Raw genomic sequence first — 12,370 nt, forward strand, 5'->3', positions numbered from 1 at the left:
AGGGCATGTGGATAGTAGGAGATCCACTTCTGGTTATGTGTTCACCTTTGCAGGTGGTGCAGTGTCGTGGATGTCTCGCGCACAGAAGTGCGTTGCTTTGTCTACCACAGAGGCTGAGTATGTTGCAGCCATAGAGGGTTGCAAGGAGGCTATATGGCTTGATCGGCTAGTGGGAGATTTGGGGATTCATATAGGTGTACCGACATTGCATAGTGATTCCATGAGTGCTATTCAGCTAGCACGGAATCCGGTCTTTCATGCAAAGACCAAACACATTGAGGTTAGGTACCATTATAACCCTGCAGATATGCTGACGAAGAGTCTACCTAGTCAGCGAGTATTGTCGTGTATTGATGGGCATTGGATAGTATGCTCACTAGTTGTTCTCTCTTAAAGGCACATTGTCCTTTAAGTGGGAGGTTGTGGGGGTTAAAGGTCACTGTGCCTTCACCCCAGTTATGTACAATACTCAAACACATATATAAATGAATGAAAAAGAAGATTAGGGTGGTTCTGCACCCACCAAACTTGTGTGGCTCTCTATCTCTCTCTCTCCTTCTTCCATTCTTGCTTCCGTTGAGAGCACTCTCAAGGAGTCAACAAGTAGATAGCAACACAAAGTGCTATTATTATGGGAAGCCTAGACATAAAGAGAAGACCTGTTATAAAAATCAAAATGACATAAAAAATGGAAAGTTACAGCAAAGCAATTATGCATCATCAATTGGGCATGGTGATGACAGAAATGAGCACATTTTTGTGATGCATCACATGGTTAACTCCATGACAGAAAATGCTACAGATTGTAAAAATGTATGGTTTGTTGATTCAGGTGCTTCTAACCACATGACCAGTCATGGTGAGTGGTTCAATGATGTTAAAATACTAGAAAAGCTAGGTTATGTTGAAACAAGTGATGATACTGCTCATCCAATTGCACAGGTTGGTAAGGTGCCATTGGCTATGCAGAATGGAAGAACAAAGTACTTGTCAGATGTACTTCATGTTCTAAACATCACCAAGAACTTGGTCTCAGTTGGTCAAATGGTAGAGCAGGGTTTGTAGGTCAGATTTAACCTTAATGGGTGCTTTATTGAGGATTTGAAAACTTAGTGCTGCTTGGTTGCAAAAGGCAAAAGAAATGGCAGAATGTTTACCTTGGATGCTGATATCCCAGAGGTGCAAGCTACTATGTTTGCACATGGAAGAGGTGTCATTGCAGATATTGAAATATGGCACAAACGCATTAGACACATGAATATACAAAGGCTGAAATCTATGCAAACACAAAGTATTGTTGCAGGTTTGCCAAAATTCAGAGTGGATGGAATACAAAAGGTATGTGAAGCATGCCAAATGGGCAAGCAGGCCAGACATACATTTCCACGCAATGCTGAAGTAAGCAATAGGGCTTTGGAAGTGATCCACTTAGATGTGTGGACAACCAAAGTTGCTTTTCTTGGTGGGTGCCATTATTATGTGAGCTTCATTGATGATTACACAAGGAAGGTATGGGTCTATTTTATGAAGCATAAAAGTGCATATCCAAATACACACACACATGTATACACACTGGCACATACATGCATATGCACACATGTTTACAAACACACATAGTCACATGTGTACACTCACATAGACACAGATATGTGTACACATGCATATATGTAAACAAGCACAAGGCACACACATGTGCCCACACATACATAGGTAAGGGGTCCATACACATACACACCCACACACATGTACATGCACACACGAGTGTGCAAACACACATAGTCAGACTTGCTAATAGACATGCGCACACACATACACATATGTCTACACATGCACGTAGGTACACATAGGCATAGGGTCCATACACACACCCCACACATACATATGCAAGGGGTTCATACACAAATGCACCCACACACATGTACATGCACACATGAGTGTGTGAACACACATAATCAAACTTGCAAATAGATGTGCGCACACATGCATGGATGTACATAAATACACATTAATTCGCACGCATACATAGGCAAAGGGTGCACACATAGAGACATGCATATGCAAACAAATAGTCGCACATATACACACTTGCACATACAGACACATGCACAGACACATGCAAACAAACATTCTCAGATATACGCACTCATACATACACATATACATGTATACATGAAAATGGGTACACATAGGCACATCGTGCACACACATACACTTACATGCGTGGAGATCAAACAAAGACCCAAGTGATGCATACCTGTCGTGGGCGGGTCATGCTACTCATATTATATAATGAGCAGGATTGCAATTCACCAGACAAATGGAATTATCGGTGACAACTGAAGCTCCACCTCGCCCAGAAATAGTAGTTGCATTCACAATCTTCTTGGGCTGTGTGGCTGAGCCTGTTGGAGAAAGCCTGTGTGTGATGATAATCTGTCCTTGCTGCAGCTGCCGTCTTTGGACATCACCAAAGATCATCCAATTTAGGGCCTCAAATGCATGAGAGCCTCGATTGATGCTACGAGTGGCAAGCGCTTCAAATATGACGTCCAAACCCCAACATTCCTCAATCAATGCATGGGTCGAGTACGTGGCACACATGTTCACCAATGCAGACCCCGCATAGTCAGCCAATAACTCGTCCTTCGCCTCCCTTATGCACCTTAGTAGAATTGGCAATGCCCCATTTGTGATCACAGTATGCCTTGTCTCATCTGAGTTCACCTTCGTGTAAATCATCCGCACTGCTAGCTTCATTCTATGGCTCTCAAACGCCTCCGTCTTTGATAGAAAAATCATCCTCGCAAGCCCATGTGCCTCTCTTCTCTTTGCCTTGTCTGACGGATCAAACATCGGATACAGTCCCCACCGCTTAGACTTGTAGTCGGTGTCATCATTCCCCTTAACCTGTTTCTTCATATATTGCATGGCTCGGGTTAGCTCTGTGTCTTCCGTCTTTTCCACATCGTGCTCTGGAAGATGCACTTGCGTTTCTTCTCCTAGCTCTCTCAAACGTGGTGGTAGAGTTTGTGGGTCTATCCGTGTGTTGTAGATGCTAAAGTCATTGAGCTTCTCTTTAATAAGCAGGTTATCCAGTTCGTCAGGAACATAATGCAAGCGCATGCAGTTGTTCAAAACCATGCTCCTCAGATTAGTTAATTCTCCCAGCTCTACGGGAAGAGCCTCCATGCTGTTGCCTTTCAAGCTCAAGAACTCTAGCTTCCTCAGCTTCCCAAGCTCTTTAGGAAGCGTTTCGAAAAACAGAAGGTCGCATCGTAGCTGCTCCAGATTGCACAGATCTCTCTGAGCTCCTTGCAATCACTAAGAGTAAGGTCCTTGAGTAACACATCTGCCAATCTCAGCTGGCAATTCTCTGATACCGAGCTGATACCAGCACTGTGCAAATTCAGCTCCACCAGTTCTCCAAGATCGCCGATGCTCGGAGGGAGGCAGCTGAGCTCAACACAACCAGCCAGATCCAGCTTCTGTAACTTTCTCAAGCGTCCGATTTCTCCCGGTAGATACGTGAGCGCCAGGCACCAGCTTAGATCAAGCTTCTCAAGCATTGCAAGATGGCATATGGTGGGGGGCAGTTCCACCAGATAATTAAGATTGGACGATATCGCCAATACTCTCAACGATTGGAGACGTTGCAGAAACGGCAGTGCTTCCTCTGGGAATTTGGAGAACTCACTTTTCACTAAAACCATCTTCTCAGCCGCATAGGATTCCTGCCGCTGCGTTTCTTGGACACCTAAGATGAGGTCATAACAGCCAAGCAGAAACCATGGAATGAGTTTGCGCAAATACAGCACGAAAGGACGTTGATTTGATTCCGTTACCGCAGTGAGCCAATCGGAAGGCAAAGTGTCCTGGTTATTCCCCACAAACAAGCGCTGCCGCTTTGATAACGGAAGCTCGTCTATAATTTGACCGGCCAGACGCCTCGTTATGTCGTACATATAGCACCAGTAGCCCGACACGTTTATCAAACATCTGCCCTGCAGCTTCTTTAAGAACCAATATGCCGGATCCTCGTCCACGCTCGGAGTTGTCCACAAGTCAAGAATTTGAGAAATCTCAATCTCCCCCTGTTCCGGAAATGCTGCGAAATCCAAAAACCTGCCCTTCAAATCATCATCTGGATCATCTGGCAAGGACTCGTACGAAACCCTCAAACTCTCTATTGCACACTCGTACTTATCTACGTGCAGCTTCTTTGCATTCTTCAATCTGTGCGTGACCACCTTCCAATCTGCTAATTCTCTCTTCCCAGATCTTTCAGCTCCGATAGTTTCCAGCAAAATCGGGAGCTTTCCACAGGCGTTGATAGTTTCTTTAACAATGGGAACAAGCTCCCCGCTGAGGCGTTTTGGGATTTCCGGGGAGTTGAAGGCATGTATACAAAACAGTTTGAGGCTGTCAGAATCGTTTAGCAGGTCTAGTTCCACCGTCTGCGCCTTCAACAGTTGTAGCTCTTGGGGAATTCGACTGGTGATCAAGCACTTACTTCCGGGGGGGATGACCTCTGTTAATGGATCGCCGAGAATTTTATCGACCACTGTTTTGGACCACACATCGTCAAGTACCAACGGGAAACGGGGCAATTTTTGCAAATTCTGCTGAACCTTCATCCTCAAAATTTCTTCATCGTCCGACTCGGGAGGAGTTTCATGGCAAAATTCAAACACCAGCGCCTTTTGTCTGTCTATGATCTTTGGGTTTTTCTTGACATTGAGCCAATACACGTGCCCACCAAAATGCTCCTGGACATCCCTATCATTGAATGGAGTTTTCGCTAGAGTAGTCTTTCCGATCCCTCCCATGCCATAAACACCAAAAACTGCATCACCTGTGATGCCCAATGTTTTCTGCTCCGGGGACAGCAACTGCGACTTTAAGTTGTGGAAATATTCACTTTGTCCAAACACGTTGGCCACAACAACTTGCTTCTTTGGGTTCAAACTTCCAGATTCTTCTGCTGGAAACCTGCCATACGCTGAAAACGAAAACCGATGCCAGAGTCAAATCACAAAACGAAGCACACCATGCTAGTTTCAGTCACGATTCATAAAGAGAATCGAAGTAAAACTCAGAGATAAACCAGCTTTTCAACGTCAAGTGGACTGATCAGGCATACCTCAAAACTTAGGTTACCGTTAGTTTATTGTGTCTTGATGCCCCTCCTAAGAATCCACTCGAACTGGGTTATAAATATTTTCGTCGCGCTGATTAATCCTTTGTTAGCACTGCCTCGAAGGTAGGTTTGATTCAATTTTTGTCCCTTTTTTGTGGATAAACAAACAGAAAAACCACCTTTTACGAGCGAGCTTGCCGGAGTGAGGCTCTTGCATGAGAAGCCACGACAACTACGAATGCAGAGTTGTATATAGGGTTTGGCAAATTGCTTCTCTTTTAAGAACTACTAGTGTGGAACCTCTGGGCGCCACGGAATAATATAAAGTTGGAAACCAACCATAAAAGAATCGATCGAAATATACCCAACTTTTCCATTTGCTATGGTGGGGTGAAGTTTAGAGTCATCACTTAGACGTAAACATTTGGCCGTGTAAGTTTCTTGAAACATCTCGTGAGATGTCAATAGATGGTGAAATTATGAGTGGTTTATTAGCTTTCATCATCGTCAATAGGAGAATTCATCAACACAACAATTACTCTATTCTACGGTACAATTTTTTTTTGACACTCAAATGAAATTATGTCATGAACTAGGCAGCAATTACTTCGTCCCTAGATTTTCAAAAAACATTTTGACTTGTATATTCTTAAATACAATATGTACCAAACGTGCTAATTTTCAAGATCTTTTGTTCGTTTTCTCTAAGGTGTACTCATAATTTCAAAAGGGATCTGCAAACTTTGATTTCTGAAAATGTGTCCACGTGTGAACGATTTGTATTGCAAGAATTGATCTTTTAAATCATGAGGAAATATACAACCACATCTGTGGGCTTATGGGCACAAATGTCGGTATGACCCATAATGCTAGGCTTTGCTATAAATATATATCAGGGAAGACGACCAATAGAACAACCCACTGCATCACACTTACATGGTGAAATTGCAAGCTTGGAATATAGAAAGAAAATTCACAATACATGTTCAAATGGATATATCCCATGGGTCACAGCTTGAAATTACTTCCGTGATCTAATTAGGTCTTTGATTGCTCTAAATCATCATATATTAGGTCATATCATGTTGTATAAACTACAAACTCAGGCAACTTAAGAAATATGTTATTGATCTCGATTCTCACATTTTCGATCTGACAAGGCTATTTTTTCTCTTGCACCACTACGTTAATGTATAAAATGTTTGGTTTTGTTTCAACTGCAAATGTGTATTCCAAACAATGGGCCACAGATTTGGAGAGTTTGGAAAATTTCTCACGTATCAAGATTTTTGCTACATTTATTGGGTTTTCTGTGCTATCGAGTTATTGCATAAACAATCATTGATATGGGTGAAGAAAGATTGATTTTTATGAGGACACACAAAATACCTCACACTGATTGAAATTTGTCTAGCGTTGGGATGGTGAAACTTGCATCTATGAGATCAAGCCAAACTTATGGTCCCTCTAGTGATACCCAAGACATGTTTGAATTCATCAACACATTAGCTTACGTGATTGCAACAATCCTATTTGCATGCTTAATCCTCATGCTTCAAGGGTTCAATCATTTTGTTTCCTTTATCTTGTCCTAATCATAGCGTGAATTTAATCACACCCTTAGTAGTCATGGATGTTAACAATAATTTTGGTAGCATGAAAGTCATGATGAGCCTTTGTGAGTGGAGCATCTATAACGATTCTATATTAGATTAGGCTATCTAATGTTTTATCGAAAATACTAAGTACTCAAACAACTTCAGCTTACTCATGGGCAAGCTAATTGTAAGATTGAAAGCTAAAGGAGCAGCAAAATTGATCACAATGAATCCGTTTCATGAGGTGATTCAGCCATACATTGATCTCTATATAGCATACAATTCATACATAAATTACGTCTTATATATTTCTATGCAGATGGAGTGCCCAATATGATTTAATCCACTGGCATGATTGACAAGCAGAATTTGATACATGGAATAATGATTTAAGCTTAAAGCAAATTAGTGAAAATGAGCGCTTGCCTTAAAGATTCGGAGACACAGGATGTTGCAATTGAATGGTTACGAGCTTCACAACTTCACAGGCATGTGAGGCTCAAAGGCGGCGCATCTCCACAAAATTATGGCATATATCTGAGTTCCTTATCAAGAGCGTAGCACATGGAGCAAGTGTGTTCTAAACCTAGAGGTCTTTTCTCTACTCCTATGGATCTACCAATTCCAACGCATTACTTGAATACTTTATAATCTTTGTAAAGTTTTCACGTTTGAGTTCCTGACATTTGAGTTTGGACATGAAAGTTTGAACATTTGGACCTTTGAATTCTTGGTTTTTCAAATTCAATGCATCCAATGATCGATAATCCTTTTGAGGATCTAGCATACCAAAACTCTCCCATCGTCCTCCCTTGAGTAACCAAAACCCGTGCTTAATAGAGATAAGATATGGGTAGTTTTGTTCCAAACAGTATAGCTTTGATTGGGTAGAACATTGATCCTTCAGCAGTGTCTTGCAAGCTTTGCAGACTTTGCTTTGTGTAAAAGGTTAGATACATTTCGTTCACATGCATGACACCTTTGCAAAGACTCAAAAATTCACCCAAGCACAACATGGATGGAGACAATGATTAGTACTACACTACAAAGGTATTGTACTATGGAGGAGAACCGCTTAGCTCTGATTGAGACAACTCACCATGCAAGTGGAACTACACTCCGAGACATTCGAAAAGATATGAAGAGTCGTGAGATTTCTATAGGGGTTTGTTTCTCGTGATCGAATTTTTAGTTCTTTTGTGATCATACTCTATGCAAAAGCTCCACTTTTCGTGTAGGTATATTTCAAAATGCTCTTGCCAAATCTACGACTGATATTCATTTTCATTGGACATATGTTAATCAAGATATAGACAATCCACATTGAAATTTTCATTTCAAGTGTCTATTGGAAAATTTGCCATTTGAAGCTATACAACTCTTTTTAGTCCAACCTAGACCCTGCCATCACACCTCACCTTCCTCCCATTCATCACCTACACAAAGTGGCAGGCGTGCTTGCTGAATCTGATGATTGGTCAACCTAATCGTTCCTTGGTCATGCTCATCTTACTTGGTAGAATCCTTTGCAACTTGCTCAATATGTTTGCAACACATCTGAATTGCCTACATTTTGCATTAACTTGTGTGAGTCATAGTAACTTGTTCGGGACCTACGTGTGACCTGAACATTAGCGTGCTGCAATCGTGAGCATAACTATGCGAGCTGCCTTCGAGCCATTGTCTAACAATGGTCATCTGTCTTATGGCCTATGTGTCTATCCCACAAGGGCTACCTGCGTGACCAACAGATCAAGGGCATGTGATGGTGATATTCGTGTCTAAGTGCAGCTTGCTAACTACTCATAGCAACTGATACATTGGCTCCAAGTAGGATCTCTAGCACAATTGTCACCTCTTCTCGCTCCACCCTTCTTCAAACCTAGACTCCACTACCTTCTTCCAGCCTCCCTCTATCAGTGGTAGTCATTCCTCTCTTCAGGTGTTCTTGTAGTTTTTCTTTGTGGTATGGCAGCCCCTTCCCTAGATTTGGAGGCCCAAATGGACCCCCCCCTCTTCCACAGCCTACCATGTTATGTTGACAGAGCAGTAAGTGTCCCTGGTGAAATGAGCTACCATAAACTTTGACGGTACTTTTGTGTATGGGCGAGTCATAGGATATTCTCCCTCATGGATGGATATTAGGGACTGGCTTCAAGATAGTTTGGTCCTCGAGGACAATCACATCAAGGAGGTGGCCCTCATGGGCCGGGGAATATTTTGGCTCAAGCTCTCTTTGGCGAGGGCTACGAGTGACATGCTTAGATGCTTTCTAGTCACACTTGATGGGAAGATCATCATCCTCATTCCTTAGTATAAAGGATTTAGTGTGGTGGATGTTGATGCTTGTTTTAGTATACCGTGCCACCCAGTCACTCTTTAGTTCCCTAGCCTCATTGTAGAGCTTTGACCCATCATCAAAGACCTGGGTGCCCACTTTGGCTGGGTAATGCAGGACACATTTGTTGATGTAGTGGCTATTGCAAGAGTTCCCAGGGTCCAACTAGTAGTATTAGATCGAACCACCCTTCCATCTAAGCTAGAGATAGTGACAGATGCAAGCATCGTCACCTAGAGCCTAGAGGTCACAGGTCTTCCTAATCAATGCTTGTGATGTCATGACTTTAGACATCAGGGCAAGTTGTGCCCTCACTTTACTAGGTTCTCCTACCACAAGTGGGATATGGCTCTTGTAGAGGCAGTATGGATTGGACATGCTGTCCAAATATGGGATGACAGGCTGTAAGCCTATTTCAGTTCCTTTGGAGCAAAATGTGAAGCTGAGCACAGATGCAGGTGAGCTTCTGGAAGACCCTACTATGTACAGACACATAGTAGGAAGTTTGATTTATATGACTATTACTAGGCCAGATTTGAACTATGCTGTTGGTTTGGTAAGTCAATTTATGCAGGCTCCAAGGAAACTGCATTTGGATGCGGCTAGACGCATACCGAGGTATGTGAAGTCCACATTGCAGTATGGACTATTTTATGAGACTGGGGTTCAGATACAGTTGCGTGGATACACTGATGCTGATTGGGCTGGTAATATTTCTATAGACAAAATACAAGTGGATATATGTTCTCTTTTGGGAGTGTTGCAATCACTTGGAGTAGCAAGAAACAACCTACAGTTGCCTTGTCGAGCACAGAGGCTAAGTATAGGGGTGCACCAATGGCTGCATGTGAGGTAGCTTGGTTGCATAAGCTACTTTATGATATGCATCAGTCTACAGATGGGCTAGTTGTCATTTATTGTGACAACGTGAGCAGTATATACTTGGCAAATAACCCAGTCTATCATGCTAGAACATACCACATTGAGGTGCATTGTCACTATGTGCAGGAGAAGGTTCTAGTAGATTTTATTGATCTAGTTATTTCAGCATACAAGATTAGGTAGCTAACATATTCATGAAGGCATTGGGTATAGAGAAGCTGCGCAAGTTCAAAGACCTGCTTGGTGTTTAGGAATTGGGATTGAGCTCAAGGGGGAGTGTTGAGATATCGAGTGCCACTTGTGATATGCTAGGGTGACCGTTGTGCATTTATGTCACCGACTTGTTAGCTGTAGATGCAGTTAGTACACCGCCCATGAATAATAGCTGGATGACAGCTATCTTTATGTACTCTAGTTAGTGGCTCTGTTAGTATGCCACCTTAGCTAGCTGAGTTTGGTTTAAGACCAACATATAGGGTTCACCTATTCTTTTGTACTTAGAGTGCTTTTGGCTTTCATAGCTAAGAAGAGGAAAACTATTTTCAGCCTCCACCTTTGTGTGTATTCCACCATTGTGTATGTGAGAAAGCTACAGGTGAGACTCCTTCCTTCTCTCCCACTCTCTTCACATGATATGGTGGTGGATTATTAATGTATGTTTATGTCAATCATGGATGATTTTTTCGCATTAGTTTCATTAATAAGCGACAGTTTTATATGGCTTGTGAAAGTTTATATGCTTTTATAAAAATAAGAGCTTAGTATATTCGCCAGAATTTGAAACTAAAATTAAAAAAAGAGCTAGGTTTAGCCTTTAAGATTATAAAATTATAAATAAAGCCCATGAAAATTCGCCAAAGTTTTATATAATAGATAAATATATTTGGAAACTTTCGCCAACATATTATATATACAATTTAAACATTTGGGTAGATCTATAGAATTAAGCACCAAAAGAAGACTTGTGCATCAAGTATAATCTAGTGTTAACATTTAATGTTTGCTAGAATGATAATAATGTAGAGGTTTTATCTATTTGAACATGAAGCCGTTTGATATTGCATAAAATGTAAATGCAATCCGTAATCTAAAATACATGATTAATGAGCTCCCATGGTATATGTGATTTTAAACTTGCATTTGAGTCTTTAGATACTTTCCCTATATATATACACTTATATAGTGATTATTTTCCTTTAGTTGCTTTCTTCTTAATTTCCTATGGTTGTTTACCATGTAACTTTTTAATTTATCGTTGTACCTTCTTACTCATTTGGACTCAGTGCAAATGAAAGGTGCTATCTATCTCCACATGCACCTTCAGTTACACACAACACCCACTAAACCACACCCCCTAACCGTTATACACTGCCATCTTGGAGTCATTATGCACCGTTATGCACTGCCACCTTCTAGCTCTTATCCTTACATCCTCGCACTTGCACCTCACCTTTGTAACCCCTTTTTTTTGGTGCACTGAGCACTCCATCCTACTCTTTGCCTCCTTGTTTGAAATTCCTGCATCTCTATTAAGCTCCCGACTCCTTTGGTTATGCTTCACTACATCCCAACTTCATCAACCGACTTGCTCTCCTCCTCCTCCTTCTTACCATCTCAAGTGCCTTCCCTACGATGCCTCCTTCAAACAGGCTCTCTCCTTCTACAAACAACCCATCCCTTCATTCAAGCCTCTATTTGTGTCCACTTGTAGCTCAGCTATCAGCGTGCCAACTTCCTGTGGGCTTTATTTTCTATGTTGCAGCCTTATCTCCTCTGCAATTCTACTACTTACTCCACATTCAAGGTCGTTACTCAACTCACAAGGTCTCGTTCTTCCCTCTCTTGCGACTGCTAGCACTATGGCTCTCATAGGCAGCTAGGCTATCCACTAGTACCTTGGTGCTGCTGTCCCTTTTCTATGTGTTGATATAGTAGCTACAGCTTTCCGTTGGAGCTTTTTGTCGTAACAACTCCTCTTTTACTTTTAGCTTCTCTTCTGTCTCTTTTTGCTCACTAATTCCTCGCTAACTGTGGTGTCCTGTTACTTCCATTTTCACATTGAGCAACCCTTCCATTATTTGCAGGCTGCTATGCATAGAGCATGTTCAGAAGAAGAGCGAGCTGCTTCTGAACCTTGTATTTGAATACATGGACACAGATTTGAAGAAGTACATGGATCTTCATGGATAGAGTAGTAACGGCACCCGGAATCCATTGCCAGTGAAACTGATTCGGGTCCATTCAATTGTATTACAGAAGCTCATAAATTCGAACTACGTAACGATTTATACTTGACAATTCTGAAAAACAAGTAGTTGCAAAGCTGTGGAATTATATATATAATATGAGACCATGGTGGCTTGCCATGAGCTACCCACTAGATCTTAAAGGAGACCATCTATGGGATCAAATTCT

The 12,370-nt window shown here is 41.8% G+C and overlaps 1 protein-coding gene across 1 annotated transcript in view; it reads right to left on the reverse strand.

Annotated features, from left to right (window-relative positions):
* Positions 1 to 3,224: 3,224 nt before the first annotated feature.
* Positions 3,225 to 12,370, reverse strand: part of LOC147899835 (uncharacterized) — a 29,644-nt gene continuing 20,498 nt past the window's right edge. Inside the window, exon 4 of the mRNA XM_087377115.1 lies at positions 3,225 to 4,999. Within this exon, the coding sequence (XP_087233241.1) occupies positions 3,225 to 4,999 (1,775 nt within the window). The remainder of the gene's footprint in view (positions 5,000 to 12,370) is intronic.

This window comes from Dipteris shenzhenensis, chromosome 7 (assembly GCF_047967505.1).
Source record: "Dipteris shenzhenensis isolate YYH24624 ecotype China chromosome 7, Dip_SZ_1.0, whole genome shotgun sequence".
Classification (NCBI taxonomy): Eukaryota; Viridiplantae; Streptophyta; class Polypodiopsida; order Gleicheniales; family Dipteridaceae; genus Dipteris; species Dipteris shenzhenensis.